This window comes from Alligator sinensis, unplaced genomic scaffold (genome assembly GCF_000455745.1).
Source record: "Alligator sinensis unplaced genomic scaffold, ASM45574v1 scaffold1165_1, whole genome shotgun sequence".
NCBI classification, from domain to species: Eukaryota; Metazoa; Chordata; order Crocodylia; family Alligatoridae; genus Alligator; species Alligator sinensis.
Window position 1 is genome coordinate 39,599 of NW_005842477.1, and position 20,250 is coordinate 59,848.

General features: G+C 50.7%; 1 protein-coding gene, 1 non-coding gene and 1 pseudogene across 2 annotated transcripts in view; all 3 read left to right on the plus strand.

Moving 5' to 3' along the window:
• The window catches only part of LOC102385787 (E3 ubiquitin-protein ligase TRIM17-like), a 20,546-nt gene extending 2,055 nt beyond the window's left edge, over positions 1 to 18,491 (plus strand). Inside the window, exons 2-7 of the mRNA XM_025212667.1 lie at positions 5,149 to 5,398; positions 7,301 to 7,313; positions 8,403 to 8,652; positions 17,241 to 17,471; positions 18,255 to 18,277; positions 18,389 to 18,491. Coding sequence (XP_025068452.1) covers positions 5,149 to 5,398; positions 7,301 to 7,313; positions 8,403 to 8,652; positions 17,241 to 17,471; positions 18,255 to 18,277; positions 18,389 to 18,491 — 870 coding nt within the window. The remainder of the gene's footprint in view (positions 1 to 5,148; positions 5,399 to 7,300; positions 7,314 to 8,402; positions 8,653 to 17,240; positions 17,472 to 18,254; positions 18,278 to 18,388) is intronic.
• Positions 5,554 to 5,626, plus strand: TRNAT-CGU. Its single transcript has one exon. It is a non-coding gene; the product is annotated as a tRNA-Thr (tRNA).
• On the plus strand, positions 8,746 to 8,932 carry LOC112551475 (annotated as a pseudogene).
• Positions 18,492 to 20,250: the final 1,759 nt, after the last annotated feature.

Sequence of the window (20,250 nt, forward strand, 5' to 3'; positions counted from 1 at the left end):
CCTCCTGACTCCTGCCAGCTTCCCCTGGACTCTACTGCCTCTAGCTCCTGTCATCTTTGACAGACAGCCAGTAGCAGATACATATTAATTGCCTAAACTTCTTAGGTGCCCCGCAGATGGGCCTTAGGTGCCCCGTATTTTGCCCATCCCCGCCCTAGGCTGTTTACAGTGCATCTTTGACATCAAGTGGCAAGACAGAATCAGAAACACAGAGATCATTGCCAAAGCCAACCTGCCAACCATCGCTGCACTACTCAAACAGCAGCTTTGGCCATCTTCACAAGATGGAAGATGGGCGCATCCCAGAGGACATCCTGTCTGGGCAAATTGCAGGTGGGGAAAGAAGAATAGGGCACCTAAAATTGCACTTGAAAGGTGTCTACAAGCAGGATATGAAGGCTTTTGGAATTGGCCCAAGCCTTTGGGAGGCCTTACCAGGAGACAGGACAAAGTGGCACTCCCTTCTCAATCATGGAGTCCAACAGCACAATGAGAAATTGTCACTCGAATTACAATAGAAACATGACCAAAGGAAACAGCTGTCAGTATATTAGCCCCTAATGTCATATACACTTGTGACCACGTGGAAGTCTAAAATCGGTCTTCACAGCCACAAGAGAAAATGCACCACCAGTCAGTAGAATAGTTGCAATATCCACCATCGCTCGCTGATGAATGGATGCCATACCTAACCAGGACTGAGCAAAGCAGCTGCAGCTTCAACCTCTGATCACCACTGCTTCTGCACTGAGGTCTGCTGGCCCCGGACCCCTTTTCGTCTCTGTCTCAATTCAGAAAAAACCCCAGTGACACAGACAATAGGGGGTCCCATGGGTGACTGCAGGGAAGGGGGCAGAGGAAAGAAGGATCAGCAAGGGTGGGCATACAAGAAAGCTAAAGAGAGGCCCTTCTCCCATCCAATCACAGTGAGGATTTGTGCGTGCACAGAACATTGATCCCGAATGGGGCTTAAAGCAGACATTTGCAAACTGTCTTTAAGGATGAGGAGGAGTTGTCAGGGGGCAGTGTCTCCAATGTGTCTCTGACCCATGCTGAAAGCCTAGTGTAGATCAGGAAGTGTTAGCAAATCAGAGTAAAACATGGCTAAACCAACCACTTTTTTTCTAACTGTCCCTCATTCATGAAGACTGTGCTTTGATTAAACATTGCACAAGATCCACAGTTTGCACAGCTGCACCAAGCTGACATGGGATCATTTTGACCCTTTTGTTTCAGTAGAGGGTGCTGCTTACTAATTCCCCAGGAGTATGGTCATGGATGGGTACAGCTCAGTGGTGTCAAATTTGTCTGGCTCCACAGTCCAGCCAAAGGGCACAGAGTTGGTCTGCAGGCTAGATAGGACCCACAGACTGGTCCCACATACTGGAGCCCCCTGAATGCACGCGCCCTAGTCATCTCTGCATGCTACATTCAACACTCAACATCCCTGATTTGGGTTTTGGGCTGTAAACAGCATGCAATGCCAACATGGGGCTTGTGCTACATGCAGTGCCCACGTTGGACCAGCCATGTGCAGTGCCTCCACTTCTTGGAGTCAATCTGAGTACAATAAGGACAGGCTTTGGAGCCAGTCCACTGGCACAGTTTAGCACAGGCGAGACATACAATGCATAGCCTGAACCGGCCCAAAGCTGCAAAAATCACCCATGACCCTGGGTCCAGCTCACCCGCCACATGTGGTATGCTCCAGATTAGCATCATGCATTGCATGCACCATGTGGGGACAGGGATGGCTCACACTGCCCTATAGTGTCAGTCTGAGACCCATGAGCTGCATCTGGTCCATAGCCCATGCTTTGATACCACCAGTAAAGCTTCTTCAGGAAGGATAGGCACAGGGAAAAAAGGAGGAGGTGTGGCACTAAAAAAGGAGGAGGTGTAGTACCAAGTAGAAGGGAGCTGGGTAAAAGTCAGAGGGGAGAGCAGCAGGGGTAATGTCATGATGGGTGTCTGCTACAGGCCTCTAAACCAGGAGAAGGTGATTTCTAAGCACTTGTAGAAGAAGGTGATTATAGAAAGTAGATCTGGGGAACTACAGGCCCATCTGCCTGACCTCCATCCCCGGGAAGATCTTGGAGAAAATCATCAAAGAGACCATTCTTGACAAACTGGCAGAAGGCAACTTCTTGAGGGATAGCCAGCACGGGTTTGTTGTGGGTAGGTCTTGCCTGACCAATGTCATCTCCTTCTACAACCAGGTGACATATCACCTGGACAAGGGAGAAGAGATTAACCTCATATAGCTCGACTTTAAAAAAGCTTTCAATCTGGTATCCCACAATCATCTTATAGAAAAACTGGCCAACTGTGGCCTCGGCTACATAACAGTCCGCTGGCTGGGGAATTGGCTTCGAGGTCAGACTCAGAGAGTAGTAGTTGACGGAAGTCAATTGTCATGGTGCACCATGACCAGTGGAGTCACCCCAAGGCTCCGTCCTTGGGCCTATCCTTTTCAACATTGTCGCTTCAGTGTTGCAAGGCTTCGGTCCTTTTCAGGTCAGTGCCTTGTTCCCTAGCGATGTCAGGGTGAGACCACACCCTGGGGCCACCTAGATAGTTACAGGTGCTGCCCCTACTCATCTGCCACATCTTTGATGTTGATTGATGGGGAGGCAGTCCCTGTCGGTGGTCCCAAAAGGGGTCTTGACCCTAGTCTTTCTTCATGGGGCTCCAAACCTCCCATTTACCCCACCCTTACCACATCCACAGCCAGGGAAGATACTGCTCCCTGCAGTCTTCCTTGGAATGATCTCTTCTCATCCATGCTACCCGCCTCTACCTGGGTCGGGTCCTTCCAGCCATCACTGTTTGCTGGGTTGATCCCTGGCCTCTGGACCACCTTTCGGGCAAACTAAACCTGCCCCGGCCTGGGGCAACAGTAACTTAGAATAATTCTCAACCAAAAAATAAAGGCATTCGATGTCTGCCAACAGGCGCCTAGAATGCTGGCTCCCAGGATCCCTCTGACTAGGAGCTAATCACTCCTGCTCCCACCATCTGGTGGTACTTGCCACTTCCCTGTAGGGCTCTGATGCAGCTGTCGCTGGCTCCTCCCTCTTCACCGGGCTGCCCACAGGGCTCAGCCATTGCTCATTGCCCTTCCCCACTGCAGTACCTGAGTTCTCTGCCATTGTGGAGACTTCACTCAGACCAGTAATAGAGAACTGCTTCTCTCTGCTGCAGTTCTCCAGTGGTCCTTGGCTCCCAGAGCCCGGATTCCTTGCTCCGTCAGCCGGGCTTCCCCAGCTGATGCTAGGGCTTCTTTCCCCATGCTCGGGGCTGCCACGGCCTGGCTCCGCCACCTGCATCTCCTGGCTAGCATGCCGCACCTCTTCCTCCACCCAGCTGACTCCTCTTTCAGCTGCTCTTTAAGCAGCCCCCGCTTCTCCAAGGCCCCGCCCCTGGAGCTCACCGATTCGCAGGCTCAGGCAGCTCTGGAACTGCCAAACCTGCATCAGCATTTCCCCGCAGCTGCAGCTTGTCTCCGCCCCTGTGGTAAGTATCAGGGCTCATTGGGAGGGATCCAGGGCCATGTTGTGGGCGGGCTTTTGCCTCCCCTCTCAGAAACAACTTCATTAATGATGTGGACATTGGTGTCAGGAGCAGACTGGCCAAGTTCGCTGATGACACCAAACTCTGGGGTGATGCGTCCACATGCGAGGATAGGATGGTGATCCAGGCCAACCTTGACAGGCTTGGAAAATGGGCGGATGAAAACCTGATGGCCTTCAACACCAAAAATGCAAGGTACTCCACCATGGAAAGAAAAACCCGCAGCATACTTAGAGGCTTGGCAGTGCTACGCTTGCTAGCACCATGGCTGAAAGGGACTTGGGTGTCATGATTGACCACAAGAGAATATGAACCACCAATGTGATGTTGCAGCTGGCAAAGTGAGCAAAACTCTGGCTTACATCCATAGATGCTTCTCCAGCAAATCCCAAGATGTCAGCCTCCCGCTGTACTCAGCCTTGATGAGGCTGCAGCTGGAGTACTGTATCTAATTCTGGGCTCCACAATTTAAAAAAGGATGTGGAGAACCTTGAGAGAGTCCAGAGGACAGCCACGTGCATGATCAGAGGGCAGGAAAACAGGCCTTATGATGAAAGGCTGAGAGCTACAGGACTCTTCAGCCCAGAAAAGTGCAGGCTCAGGGGGGACCTGGTGGCTGCCTATAAGTACATAAGGGGTGTACTTCAGGATGTGGGGGAATGCCTGTTCACCAGAGCATCCCATGGGATGACAAGGTCAAACAGTCACAAACTTCTCCAAGACCGTTTCAGGCTGGACGTAAGGAAGAACTTCTTTACGGTTCGAGCCCCCAAGGCCTGGAACAGGCCGCTTGCCAGAGGTGGTGCAAGCACCAAAAATATCCGCAACCTCAACCTGCAAGATGTTGGTGTGCCAGGGGCAGAAAGGAAAGTCAACAAGGAAAGTCCATTCCGTCCCGAAGGAAATGCAGTCAGTGGGCTGGGGAGCCCCTTTGGCTCAATAGAGAACTTTTGGACCTCCTGAAACTAAAAAGAGACGCCTACACCAAATGGAAAACGGGAGTCATTACCAAAGAGGACTACACAGCACTAGCCCGCACCTGTAGAGAGCAGACCAGAAAAGCCAAGGCAGAAACAACCGAACTCAGGCTAGCCATGGGAATCAAGGACAACAAAAAGTCCTTCTTCTGATTTGTGTGAACACAGAGAAAAAAAAGGCAACATTGGACCCCTGCTAAATCAAATGGGGCAGCTGATGTCTGACACTCAGAAAAAGGCCTAACTCCTAAACTATTACTTTGCATTGGTCTTCCACCCATCCCAAGGGGTCACCCTGGCAGATAGGATACAAAACATCCAGGAAGCAGAAGATCGCTCAGAATTGACATAGATCAAGTAAGGGAACACCTTGAGTGGCTCGATATCGACAAGTCCGTGAGCCCAGATGGAATGCACCTGAGAGTCTTGAAGGAGCTGGCAGACAAAGATTTGCTACAGCAAAGATATTTGAGAGCTCATGGTGCTCAGGAGAGGTACCGGAAGACTGGAAAGGAGCCAACATGGTTGCAATCTTCAAGAAATAAAGGAGGGATGACCCAGGGAATTACAGAGTAGTCTAACATCCATCCCGGGAAAGATCCTGGAGAAAATTATCAAGGGTTCCATCGGCAGCAGGCTAACGGAAGGCAACTTTCTGAGTGCTGGCCAACATGACTTTGTTGCTGGAAGTTCTTGCCTGACCAACTTCGTCACCTTCTATGACCAAGTGATGCATTGCCTGGACAAGGGAGACGAGGTTGATGTCATATATCTGGATTTCAAGAAGGCCTTTGACTTCATCTCCCATGATGTCTTCATGGCTAAGCTGGAGAACTGCAGCCATGACCATCTCATGGTCTGATGGCTGGGAAACTGGCTCTGGGGTCGGACCCAAAGAGTATTAGTTGATGGGAGCAAATCAAGTTGGCGTAAGGTGACCAGTGGCGTCCCTCAGGGCTCAGTGCTTGGGCCAGTACTCTTCCACATCTTTATTAAAAAATGTGGCTCCATAGCTCAGTGGTTAGAGCACTGGTCTCGTAAATCAGGGGTCGTGAGTTCAAACCTCACTGGAGCCTTGCCTGCTTCCTTTGGGGCTGGACTTGATGATCTTTTTCATACTTGACTTGGGAGGAGGTGGGTAGTGGAGTCCCCCAGGGCTCGGTCCTGGGGCCTGCGCTGTTCAATTTCTTCATCAGCGATCTTGATGTTGGGGTGGAAAGCAACCTGTTTAAATTAGCTGATGACCACAAAATTTGGGGGGAGGTGAGCACGCTAGCAGGGAGAGAGAGATTGCAGAAGGATCTGGATAGGTTACAGGAGTGGGCAAACAGGAACAGGATGTGTTTCAATACGGACAAGTGCAGGGTGCTGCACTTGGGTAGTAGGAACCAGCAGCACACTTATACGATGGGGAACTCCCTACTTGAGAGCACGGAGGCGGAAAGGGATCTTGGTGTCATTATTGACTCCAAGATGAACATGGGCCGACAATGCGAGGTCATGGTTGGCAGGGCTAACCGGACCTTGTCGTGCATCCACAGGTGCATCTCGAGTAGAGCCAGGGAGGTGATCCTCCCCCTCTATGCGACGCTGGTCAGGCCGCAGCTGGAGTATTGTGTCCAGTTCTGTGCGCCCCATTTCAGGAGGGATGTGGACAACATGGAGAGGGTCCAGAGGAGGGCCACCCGCATGATCCGGGGACAACAGGGCAGACCCTACAGTGAGAGACTGCGGGACCTGAACCTATTCAGCCTCCACAAGAGAAGGCTGAGGGGGGACCTGGTGACCGTCTATAAACTCACTAGGGGGAACCAGAAGGGTTTGGGGGAGACGCTGTTTCCCCTAGCCCCCGCTGGCATAACAAGGAGTAATGGGCACAAGTTGATGGAGAGGAGGTACAGATTGGACATCCGAAAAAACTACTTCACAGTCAGGGCGGCTACTATGAAATGAACTGGATTCAGGAGTCAGATGTGGACTGGCAAAGTTCACGGATGACACTAAACTATGGGGGAAGGCGGTCACACTGGAGGACAGACTAGGGATACGGGCTGACCTGGACACGCTTACAAGGTGGGCAGACCAAAACCTGATGGGGTGCTTCACCTTGGGAAGAAGAACCAGCATCATACTTACAGGCTTGACAGTGCTACATTCGCCAGCACCACAACCAAAAGAGACTTGGGGGTCTTGATTGACCACAAGATGAACATGAGCCACCAATGTGATGCCATAGTCAGCAAAGCAAAGCAAACTCTGGTATGCATCCACCGATGCATTTCAAGCAAAACCAGGGACATCATCCTCCCACTCTACTCAGCCTTAGTGAGGCCGCAGCTGAAGTACTGCGCCCAGTTTTGGGCCCCCACTTCAGGAGGGACATGGCTAAGCTTGAGAGAGTCCAAAGGAAAGCCACCCACATGAACAAAAGCCAAGAGAGCAGGCCTTATGAAGAGGGGCTGACGGACATGGGACTCTTCAGGTTGGAGAAGAGAAGGCTTCGGGGGGACTTGGTGACAGCCTGTAAGTATATAAGGGGGGTGCACCAGGATCTGGGAGAACAGTTGTTCATCCAGTCTCCCCGAGGGATAACTAATCATTTGACCTCAGCAGACTTCCTGCCTATGGCAGGGGGCTGGACTCGATGATCTCACAAGGTCCCTTCCAGACCCTAAAGTCTATGAAGATGGCAGGGGAGCCACAAAGGGCCCAATCCTGTCGTGGCAGTACAGACCCAGCCCCTTTCCTACGATCCACCTTGAGGTGCATGTGCCAAGCAAAATGCCTTTGTGTGCCACACTCTGGCACCCAAGCTAGTATTGCTAACCCCTGATCTAGCTTGTAGGGGCTATCAGCTAGCCCACCTTCCACAGACCTGGGGTGCACCTGGGGTGTTACCAAATGCCTTCAGGTCAGGGGCATCACAGCTAACAGAGGTCCCATAAGATTAGAGTCCTGTGACAGTTTGATTCTTGCCCCGATGGCTTAAGGTGTGGGCTCACTTCCCTTGTCTGAGTGGTGGATCCTTCTCTCTGTAATGCCTGGGAAGTCTGATTGACTCGGTTAGTTTCAAGATGTCTCTAAGAGATGGGTGGTGTTTCAATAGTTCTCTCTGTTAAAGGCCTGATGAGAGCCTGTGATCATCTTCTGTCCTTATTAGTCCTAAGCATTGCCTCCAAAACTGTCATCCTCTCTGGGCAGAAGGCATGCAGCTGACCTGCCACAGCTGGGACTTAAGGAGTAGGAATTAGAGCAACAACTGGGAAATTCATGTTTTTTGAGTCACTGGTTGTAGCATGGAAAATTAAAATTAATTGGATTTTAATAAATCCTGCACCGTGGTGAATGCACGGTGCTGAGTGCACTGACAGAGTGCACCATTTCCTACATGTTTGAGGGTTACAGGTGGTTTCTCATCTCTGTTCCCCTGTCTATGAACAGCCTTTCTCCACCACCCTTTCTCCTCTCTGCTTCTATTGTTCCCTTGTTCTCATCCCTCCTTTCTCTCCACTCAGTTTAATTCTTCCATTTACTTGCCCTTTCCCCTCTTGGCCCCTCCTCTCTGTTCTTAGATACTGAGTTACAGGAAATCAGCTAGTGTGTCCAGGACAGCACCACCCAAGATCAGCCAAGCCTGAACAGAGAAGAGCAAACAATCAGCAGAAGACAGTGCAGTGCAGCTTCAGACACTTCAGGACAGGACATGGATGAAGAGGCCACCTGCTCCATCTGCCTGGAGCTCTTGACAGAGCCAGTCACCATAGAGTGTGGACACAACTTCTGCCGAGCCTGCATTACCCTGTACTGTAAGGACACTGTCCATGTCTCAGGCAATGCCATCCCCTGTCCCAGCTGCAGAGCAGGGTTTCAGAGAGGGAGCTTCCAGCTCAACACTCAGCTCAAAAACCTGGTAGAGAAGATTAAAGAGCAGAGTCTGAAACCAGGAAAGGAGCAAATGGTAAATCAGTGTGTGGAGCATGAAGAGAAACTCAAGCTCTTCTGCGAGGAGGATGGAGAAGCCATCTGTGTTATCTGCAGGGAGTCCCAGGCTCACCATGGTCAAAAAGTGCTCCCGATCCAGGAGGCTGCCAACAATTACAAGGTAGGTGACACCACTGATCTAAGAGAGTCCACTGTGTAGTCACATACTTACCTGGCAGGGGAAATACCATGATTGGTTTCTGACCCAGTGGCTGTATTTACCTGGCAGGGGAGAGCCCCTTCTTCTCAGCCTTGAATGACTTAGTGTAGTTGAGGGTGAAGGCCTGTCCCTTGCACTGCGGGCAGGCTAACACCTGTGAGAGTCTGCAAATGCCTCCCAATGTAAGGATCTCAGCTACACAATTTATGGTGATGGAAAATTGCTCTCAGGCTTCCCTTCTAGCTTGCTCCTTTGGCCTTTTGGCTAAGTGAGACTAGGGGGCATCTGAATTCCAAGGCCTCCAGGCTTGGAGCTTGCACATAGGACGCCTGCTGTGGATTTGGCAGTATCTGAAGCCCCAGGCTGAAGCGTCTGCGAAGGAGGATACTTGCTGGTGGTAGCACAACACAGACATGAACAACTGAGCTCTGCTTAGTTGATAGAATTCAGAACTGATTTGGCCCACAAGATGAATCATGAAATCACAGAATCATAGAAATTAAGGGCTGGAAGGGACCCTGAAAAATCATCAAGTCCAACCCCCCTGCTCTGGGCAGGAACACTGCTGGGATGAAATGATCCCAGCAAGGTGTCTATCCAGTCTCCTCTTGAAGATTTCCAAGGCTGGGGATTGCACCACCTCCTTGAGAAGTCTGTTCCAGATTCTGGTCACCTTTACCCAGGGGCAGGCACTTATTTTGGCTGGACAGCCACTTAACAAGTTTCAGTGAGCTGACGAGGACCGCAAGGGTGGCCCTGCCCCCTGGTTGCCATCTTAGGATCTGAAGTCCCACCCCTAACCTCTGACCTTTGTCACTGGAGATCCCTCCCCTCGCCCCCAAAAGTACTAGGGAGGGGGTTTGCCATCTTTGAATGGGAAAAAAATCCCAAATTATATACTAAAAATCAAACATCTGTAATGATATATTTCAATTTGATGTTTTTTTAATTGTCCTGATTTGTGTGTGTTTGTGCCATATATATAGAAGTGATTGTATAATAACTCAAAATGAAGTCTTACTCTTGTATATTGTGGGGGGGTGTAGAGGGTTGTGTGTGCATGGGTATGGGGTTTGTGGGGGGATATGTGTGTGGATGTGTGCGGATGTGTGCATGTGGAGTGTGGGGAAGGGTATGGGGGTATGTGTGGATGTGTGTGAGTGAGTATGGGGAGTTTGTGGGGATGTGTGGATGGGTAGGGGGTTTGTGGGGGGATATGGGGTGTGTGGAAGGTGAGGGTGGCTGTGTGCGTGTTAATGTGGGGTCTGAGGGTATGTGTGGGTGTGTGGGAGGATATGGGGGGGTTGTTGGGAGCTGTGGGATGTGGGGAGGGAGAGGGTGGCTGGGTGTGTCTGAGGTATGTGTGTGTAGCAGTGAGCAGGGCTCCCCCCAGAGGCATGCAGGTGTGAGTGTGGGGAAGGGTGTGGGTAGCTGCGATGTTTGTGGGGTGTGTGATTGTGTGGGGGAGGGTGTGGTTGTGGGGTTTGCAGGGGAGGATTTGAGGGTATGTGGGGTATGCATCAGAGCTCCCTTACACACACACACACACACACCCCCCCAAGACGGTCAGCACTTGCCCCTGCCCCTTCCCCAGCCCTGCAACAGCCCAGAGCCCATGCACACTGGGGCGCCTCCCCCACCACTGCCAACAGCGTGCAGCCCCAGCGTGGCCCATGCCCATTCCACCCAGCCTTGCTGAGTCCTACTGCCCCTGGGCATGCAGTGTGGCTGGGGCAGCTCCTTCTCGCTGCCACCACTACTGCCCCCAACCCCACGGTAGCAGCAGGGAATAGCACTCCCAGCCCCGACATCATGCACCCCGTGCCAGCTCCAAGCTAACGCCTCTGGGCTGAGCAGCAGCAGCTGGGCAGAAACTGTTGCTCATTGCAGGGAAAAAGCAACCCCTCCCCCTCGCCGCCGGTGGGCAGTTTTTGGTGGAGCCACTCAGAGCCTGCACTGCTCCAGGCTGCCCTGTGTCTCCATCACTGCTGCTTCTAGGCTGCCCTGCGGCTGCTCCACACTGTCACCACTGCTGTGCAAGGTAGCCCAGAGGTGGCGGTGATGGAGCTGCAGGGCAACCCAGTGTAGTATGGGTTCCAGGTGGCCACACTAAAAACTGCCCAGTGGTGGCAAAAGAGAGGGGCCGCTTTCCCACCCTCACAATGAGCAACACTTTCTTCCCAGCACCAACATTGCTGTTGCTGGTCACCTTGGAGCCAGTGCTGGTGCAGCTACCTGAAGCCCACATGGGGCTGCCCTGCATCTGCTCTGTGCTGCCACCACTAGCCCACCGGGTAGCTCGGAGGCAGCAGTGACATGGTGGAGACTCAGAGCAACCCTGCACGGGCTCTGGCCAGCTGCACCTGGAAGTGCTGGCAGCAGGAGGGGGAGGAGCCAATTTTACCCCACACTGAGCAGCGGTTTCTCTCCCATGCTGCTGCTGCTGCTGCTCAGCTCAGATCATCTGAGTGGTGACCTGAGAGGCTCCCAGCTCTGCTTCCAGCTTCTCCAAGAAGAGGCCAGGAAGCTTGACGTGAGGCCAGGGCTCCTGGATGGCCAAGACCCCTAGCAGCTTGGAGAATCACCAGTACTGGTGCCTGTGTAGTAGAGTTTCTGCCTGCCACATGGGAGATCTGCGTTTGAGTCCCAGCTAGGGTGAGTGAAGTAACAGGGAGAAGTTCTTGTTGCAGTAGAAAGGGGTCATTGTGTTTCCCTCACCTCCAGGTACCTAGGCCCTATATTTCTTGTTATTTGACATTTTGTATTTTGTGCCTTTTATATTTCCCCAACCAGTATTGTTTGTTCTGCTGTTTGTGTTTTATATTTTGTTAACCATGTCTTTTGTCAACTGGATGAATATGTCTATGATTGTAAGTGTCTAACCTTTGTTGAATCCTGCCCCCTCGGGGCATTGTAGTGTCCCCTATACCCCCTGGTTTATACCTGTTATGTTCCCACTACGGTTCTCTCATTAAAAGGTATATGGTTAAGTCCCCAGTGGTGGTCTGGCTCTGCTCTATAGGGTGAGGAGGGTCTCTACACCTCCCACTGCACTTGTGCACCTGCTCTGATCCCTTCAATTGGAGAGGGGGTACCTCTTGGAATACCGCCCGGGTTACACTAGCCTTACCTCTGGGATTCTAAACCCCTTGGTCAGCAATTGCCACTCGGCCTGCTGCCCCAAGACTTTCTTAGGGTATATCAATCAGTCCTCAGTCTAGTTGGTCAGGTTGGTTGCTGCCTACTTTATTCCCTAATGCCATGGAAGTTCAGTAAATACAGTAATCAATTAAATTAACTGTCTGTCATGGTGCACAGCATCTCAATTACTTATCAATGAATACAACAGCCCCCCATTTGTATAATGTAAGATCAACTGGTTGTCACAGAATCCCTCTGCTTCACTTGATCCACAGGAGGTTAATTAACGATTAGTGAAATCACAAGCCTCCCTTGATTCCCAAAAGTTCAATTAATTATCTATGAATGCCCCAATTAATTCTTGATTAATTCCACGGTCTCACCCAATCCATGGCTGAGCACTTAAACATCAGTGAATTCATCAGTCTCCCTTGATTCACCAAAGATCAATTAGTTATTCCTGGATTTATCAGTCTTTATCCTTCATACTAATTACATCAATTGTCACTCTCTCTCTCTCTCTCTCTCTCTTTCTCTCTAATTGACTCATGAGGTGTTAAGCTCATAGGATCCTTCCATCATTATAGCAACAGTCTGGCGCCACTCACTGTAAAGTCATTACCTCCCTGGAAGCAGCACCTTCCTTTCCATTAGTCAACTTCCCCTTCTCTAGCACAGTCTCACTCACTGGCCTGGTCCCAAGCTTTCCCCATCTACCTGGGCAACCTCACCAAACTCTTGTGCTATGACTGGGAGTCCCAGCTCCGTGTCTCCTCATGGCATGCATGGCATTCCCAAAACCCAATGTGCGTTTCCTTCTCTGGGGGTAGTGTGTGCCAGGCCCTTGTTTTTGAGCCTGCTGGAGTTCTCAGGGGACCGTAAGAGCTGGCTTCCTCCATGTGTGACAGCATGCAACCAGGAACCCACTCCTTGTCCCAGACTGCACATGGATCCTTTTTCTGAGTGCTCTGGTAGCTTTTCTGAGTAGGTCTGCCCTCTGACTGCCCAGATGATGTTTCTTGCCTGGAACAGGGATTGGAGCTGGCTGCCTGCTACAGGGCTCCTGCCGTGGAACAAGCTTCTCAAGGAGACCAGAGGAATTCTGTGGTTGGACCACGTGTAGGAAATGCAACAGGGCCCTTGTCCAGGGCAAAGCCTGTCTGCTATAGACCTGCCCCATTCCAGCTATCCAGCCCTCCTGCCTCCAGCAGAAACCAAAATTGGTTTGAAAAATGGCTCAAGCTATGTTAAGAAGCTGTGCATCCCAGTAGAGTTCCTGGAGGGGATCCAGATGTAGCAGGCTCACCTTACAGAGCTTGGGATGAGTCCCAGGCTTGAGATCCTGTGGTTTTGATTGGTGGAGCCCATCCACCAATCAGGAGGCAGCAAGAGAAATAACATTATGCCCCTTTGCTGAGGGGAGGGAGAGAAGAGCTCCCCCGGACCTGATTGAAGACTGCAACACTGTCAGGTCCAGAAGACTTCAGGGGCAGAGCCCTGGAGCATATAAAAGGAGCTGCTTGCCCAGCAGGGGGGAGATGCCTCGGGGACAGAGAAGAGAGAAGAGCAGGGTTTAGAAGAACTGAGGAGAGCTGCTCAGCAGGGTGAAGCAGTAGCCCAGGAAAACCGCCTGAAGACTTCTATCAGCAGGGAGTGGGAGACGGCTCCAGCAGTTAGGCTTTCAGTGCACAGCACACAGTGTCCAGACCCTGGGAGCTGCATGAGGCAGCTCAGGTCTGCAACCTCTGGCATATGGCCAAAGACACGGTGCACAGGCCGGTGCATGGAGCAGGATCTTTGGAGCCCCTGGGGCAGCTCAAGTCCTCAACCCCCGGAACGAGGCTGGGAGCTCGGTGCCAGAGGCACTGCATGGAGGGTGAGAGACCCTGGGAGCTGCTTGAGGTGGCTCAAGTCTACAGCTGCTGACACAGAGAAGCAACTCAGTGCAGACAACACTGCCCAAAGGATCCAGGAACAGACTGAGCTCTGGTGCTGCACAGGGCTGTCCAAGCCTCCAACCCCTAGCACAAGGCGAAGCGCCCGCTACACACAGCAGTGCCTGTAGCCCCAAGCCAGGATGGCGGCAGCAGAGTTGGGCATCAGGAAAACCCAGCAGGGACAGAGCTTGACCTGGAGAACAAGAGGCAGCCCTCCGGGACTGCAGAGTAGTAGTAAGCTACCCTGGAGAGAGGGTCCCCACAGGGGAGGCCCACCCCTGCCCCCCACCTCAAGGGTTGTGAAGGGGCACCTCGTGGGCTGCTCCTGGGTAATAGTGGGGGAGCTTAGGAGTCTTTGGAGTCTTCCTCTCCTTTCTTTTTACCTCCACCTCCTTTCCTGTAGTGGTACCTTGGGAGCAGGGCCCCTGCCCTGGAGGGCACCCAGGTAGTCTAAGGATTGATGATTATATTTGTGAACTGTGCCTTACAGTTTATGTGAATAATTTGAAGTAATAGTTTGTATAAGAATAGAGTTATAAGGTTGCCCAATCAATAGTTTTTGGTCTGGTTTGCTCTATTGTTCATCTGTATTTTAAATGATAACTGTGTGTGTGTGTGTGTGTGTGTGTGTGTGTGTACATATATATTAGGGTTTATTGTTTTGTAAATGTGTACGTATATATATAATCTATGTCCTTACCCTTTCATGGTTTTGTTGTAATAATAAATCTGTATATAGTTAAGTAATTGATTGACTGGACCTGACTCTATAGGGGGGATGGAGTGGCTGGTGGGCTGTTGTGTCCCTCTGCAGCACACTGCCCTGCCAATAATTCCCTCAATTGGAGAGGAAAGTACAAGCCCGTGTACACCCGGGCTACACAGAGACCCCAGGAAGTCACTCCAGAATGTGGGGTCATTAACCAATGTCTCCATGGAAGAAGGGCATACTGCAGTGATGGGCATAAACCCCACAGTGTCAAACCCCTCTGGAAAGTTTCTGAATGAGCTTCAGAATGAGCCCAGATTGGGCTAAGGGGCTGGCAGCTTAACCCCTTACCTGCCACTTTTCCAGGGGAGGTACAGCTCCATGGCTGCTGGTCTGGAGGAGATGCTTTACGTCTTATAAAATGAGCTACGCTTTACAAGCTGGAGTCATGTTTGCTCCCAAAGATGCTGCAGTTTCTGCACACCCTTAAACCCATGTCCCTGTCTTTCCCAGCTGTCCCAGGGGCTCTGGGCACCACAGCAGTGTTTTGGTTTCGGTGAGATCCTTCTCACAGTTCTCTAAAGTCTACCAGCCTTGTATCACAATGGCCATGACTGTGCCAAAGCAGGACTGCTGCAGAGCCCCTCCTGAGGTGCCCTGGGGCAGGGCAGGCTGGGCACTCTGCATTACCCTGCACTGAGAGGGAGGGGAGCCCTGCGCTCTTTCACCCCCAGTGCCTCCACGTGATGGGAAAGGGGCTGCCATTTCCCCGTCCTGGAAGGGAACAAGGCAGTGGCAGACAAGCCTGTCTCCTGAGTAGAGAGTTCCTGCTGGTGGGGAGGGGGAGCTCTCTTGGGTCCTCCCCATCCATCTCCCTTGGCCAACACAGGCTTGAAGTTCTTTGCATGAAGCACCTCATTCATTCTTGATCCAGGGACGACCCCAGGCCCACAAAACCACTTACGTCAACAGCTGCAAAGATGATCTCTGGCCCACTGGGTTTTAGTGCCCCAGGGCCTTTACAAATGCCCCAGTTCCTAAACCTCTCATTGGGATTTCAGCCTTTTGCCTTTGAGTAAATACATTTTGTGTGATCCTTTCTAGATAATTCATCACTATACCTAAAGTATGTAATATGTATCTGGTGACAGTATATCTAACGGCAAAGGGAAGCACATACCAACTAGGTCTGTGCGAGGCTTCGGACAGAGCTTCAGATCCAGAGAAGCTTCGGACAATTCGGGCTTGGAAGCAGCATATCCGGGTTGAAGCGCTGCCTCATTCGGCTTCCCAAAGCGCTTCAGAGCCACCTCGGAGATCCGGCCATAGGGTATAATGGGGAAACAATAAAAGTCGGCAGCAATCCAATCCGGCTTTGGATCCGGCTGCTTCAGATGGCTGCGATCCGATCTGGAGCTCCGGACTGGGTTTCCGCCTCAATCCAGCCGAAGCTTTGGAGCCGCCTCGGAGATCTGGCCATAGGGTATAATGGAGAATCAATAAAATATCCATAGCTTTGTTGTTTTTCATCCGATTTGGATGAAATTTTCAGGGATGGTAGACTCTGCAGAGAGGATGAAGCCTGCCAAGTTTCAAGAAGATCAGTGCAGGGGGTTTGGGGCAGCTGTACCCCAAATTATTGAAAGCAAAACTCCTGTCACGTCTATGCGTTACAACACAGCGGGGTCAAAACTGCAGGGCTGGTAGGTCTTACTGAGGCCACAAAGCTTGCCAAGTTTCAAAATCGGTGCAGGGGTTTGGAGGGAAGTGCCCCTCAAGCTGCGAACAAGCAAAACTGGTGCCATGGGTGCTGTGGGACCGACTGTCTGTCCTGGGGCGGGAGGGGAGACACTGCTGCAGGCCTGGCTGCTCAGCTGCTGTGTTCCCAGTTACCAATCAATCATGATTCACTCAGGGACCAGGGACTCGGAGACCAGCTCAATACACAGGACCTAGCTACTACATAACGACTTAACAAGCAGAAATCAGCACCTACAAAACCAGGCTAAGGAGAGGAAAGACTCAATACAGACAATCAACTGCCCCAAGACAGACACAGCCTTGGCATGAGTTTTGTCTGTCAGCAGCTAGGGGTGCAGGGCCCCAGAGCCCCCCTGCACCAATCTCCTCATCAGCTGGCAGGCATCACAGCAGGGGCCACCATCCCTGCAGCTGCACCTTAGCACACGCAATGTCACCCATGGCACCAGTTTTGCTTGTCCTCAGCTTGGGTTGCAGTTCCCCCCAAACCCCTGCACCAATCTCCTTGAAACTTGGCAGGCTTTGTGGCCTCAGTAAGAGCTACCAGCCCTGCAGTTTTGATCCCCCCGCCCCCGTGTTGTAACACACAGATGTGACATGAGTTTGGCTTTCAAGAATTTGGGGTACAGTTTCCCCCAAACCCCTGCACCCATCTTCTTGAAACTTGGCAGGTTTCATGCTCTCAGCAGAGGCTAACATCCCTACATGTTCATCCAAATTGGACAAAGAAACAACAAAGTTATAGATATTTCATTGATTCCCCATTATACCCTATGGCCGGATCTCCGAGGCGGCTCCAAAGCTTCGGCTGGATTGAGGCGGAAACCCAGTCCGGAGCTCCAGATCAGATCGCAGCCATCTGAAGCAGCTGGATCCAAAGCCGGATCGGATTGCTGCCGACTTGCACAGGCCTAATACCAACTCCATGCCCTCACTCTGCCAGTGCAAGGTTGAAAGTGGAGATCGCAGCTCACACTTGTTGTTGTTGCTTATTCTCAAAGAACACCGTAAAGCAACAGAGAGAGAGAATCAAGTCTGAGTGCGAGAAGCTGCGTTGCTTTGTGAGTGAGGAGGAGCAGCGGCTTCTGCAGAGGCTGGAGGAGGAGGAGAGGGAGACGCTGCAGAGCCTGGAGGAGAACGTAGCCCAACTCTCCAAGCAAAGCTCCTCTCTGCACAAGCTGATCTCAGAGATAGAGGAGAAGAGCCTGCAGACACCTGCTGAGCTGCTGAAGGTGAGTCTGTGCTGCTGATCCTCCCCTTAACTGCTGCTGCCTTCTGGCTTGAAGCAGTCCCTATGCCTGGATCCCAGAACTGGTGGAAACTGAGGCAAGACTCAGGCAAGAGTTTCCATCGGTCTGAACATCTACCAGTTTGTACTGGGAGGAAATCCTGATTTGGGAGAAGCTCCAGGTTATTAAATATGAAGGTTGCTTACAGACATGAAAAAAAAATCAGTACAGGTTTTACTTTAAGCTCAGGTTGTCCCCATGCTGAGCTCAACACATGCCCAGAAGTCATCGTGTTATTTGGACCTGGCTTGCCAATGTCTGTATAGACTGGTTGCTTCAGTGGTGCTTTTTGGCACTTTTATCTAATAGCTGACTGAATAAGTTTAAATTAAAGCACCAAAAAGCCCTGCTGAAGCATGTGATCTATACAGATGCTGTGGAGCTGGGTCAAGAGGGCTGTCTCTTCTGTTAAAGTATAGAGTTTGGTGGGGGGAGGGAGGAGGGTTATGTCTGTCAGCAGCCAAAATGGACAAGACAGGACATCTGGAGGTAGCCGAGCAAATGTTCTGAGCAATGTAACGCTGAGACAGAGGTGATAGATGGATTATTTCTTTGCTAACTTGGCTGCATTCAAGTGCACCAGGCAGAGGCGGACGTAGGGATTTTCAGGCAGTGAAAACATTGATGCATATAGAACAGAGATGTCATAGACTCACTGAATGTTGGCGCAGATGGTTTCACCCAGTAAGGAAATATTCACTATTTTTCTTCATTGTCCCTTTCTAGGATGTGAGAAGGACCTTGGACAGGTGCTGTATCTTCCCCTTTCCCCTCCCCAAGTAGATTCCTGCCTAGGCCGTGCAGGAATATCTCCATGGAAGAGCTGAGCTGAGCAATAATGGGGGACGTGTTCCTCTTAGGAGCAAGGATGTGAAGCTTCAGGAAGCAAAAGCTGTTTCTACAGAACTGAAGACCCTGTGCAGCATCCCAGGGATAGTAGAAATGCTAAGGAAATGTCTCTAGTGGGTTATGGAATAGAGAAAATCCCACACAATTTACTGATTCGTTTTGATGCACTGGCTGGGGGAGTAGTTAGCTGACTGCACGATTTCACAATGATTACACACTTAATTCATACAACACAATTTTATTTTAAAACTCTTCGCTACGTATATAACACTGCTTAGCTTTAAGAAACACCACAAACATTAAGAACACAATAACTACATATATCAGAAACAATGCTCCGAATGCACTTCCTTCCCAAACAATGCTATAAGAATTAGTGTTACAAAAACAACTACAATTACAACTAAAAGTTAAATTTGAATCAATACTATTATTTTTCATAATATACTTACAATCCTAGAATTCCAAGAAGCCAAACACCTAAATATGGTTTCATTCCTCAGTAGTACAATTTAATGGGTTGGCCTCAGTAGTACAGTTCAATGGGCTCGCCTCAGCAATACGATTCAATGGGCTGGCCTCAGCAGTGATAGGACTAAGTCCCCTTCCTTCAGTCCCTTTCAGGTGTTCTGCGGCTTCAGCGTGAACTAAGAGATTTGTGTTCACGGAGAGGGTGGTTCAGGTGATCAGTCTGATCCGGCCTACACTTGCGATTCTTCCTTCGTTGTTCTGCAAGTATAGTCACCTCCAATTTGGGAGAGTAAGTTACAGTTTTTATTGAGTGAGTTACCATCTTGGGCTCCTCCTACTCAAACCTGTCATTACCCCCAAATTTGGGCTTGGATCTTACTCAACAGATTCTTTTGCTTAGTAATTAGTTTCTTTTGTTGATCATTTTAATTACTTTGGGGAACTTCCATACCACTGCAAGTGACCTTTTCTTACCAATCTGGTCAAAAGGCTCTAGGGTTTGATCTCTCGGAACTCAGGATATTTGCTTTAAGGATCATTGTTAGGTTCTCTTTGTAAAAGACTTCTAAAGATAAAATTCAAGAGTTAAAACTTTAAGCAAAGTCTGGATCTTCCACACGTAGTCCAAAACAATGACCTAGATAAGGAGATAAATCTTATCTTCTTCCTGAAACTGGCTAATGGGCAACCATTACAAACATTCAAACTATTTCATTCAATATGTCAGGAAATTCAAAGGTACATGAGAGTGCATATCAGGTTCATTGGCAGCAACACCACCCATGTAGAGTGCAGTGGTGGATATAGCACACACCACGCAGGGGGATGTGACTGACTCATGAGCAGACAGCCCCTGGAGTCCTGGAGCGGTCTCCACAGCCCATGTCCAAGTGTCTCTGGGTCCACGGTGGGAAAAGTACCATTGTAATGTCCATGCAGGGCGCAGCTAGATCACTCCAGTGGGGACAGCTGAAGGTGCAAACTAGACAATAAGGTCAAGCAAGTGGATTCCTGTTCCTGCTGCGGGAGGGAAAAACTAATCCCAGAATCAGGACTGGACAGCAAAGTGCCGGTGCTCTGGGATTATCCTCTTCCATGTACCTCAGTCCCAGTCACTGCCACTTGATGTCCTGGTTAAGTATCTGGGTTAATCTCTAGGATCCAGTGTCTGTTAGCTCAGGGGAAAGGGATGAAGGGAAATCTGGGTCTCTGCATGAAATGGGGAAGGCCCCACAGTGTCCAACAGCCTGCAGACCCTGGGCCCTGCTGCACGGTGCAGCCTGCAGTACCCCCAAGTGAACTGAGTACCATCACAAGGATTCCCTCGGCGCCATCCTGCCCAGTCTCAGGGCTGTGGTCATGCCCCAAGTGCAGGAGGATGAGGCAGCAAGAGGCTGTTCCC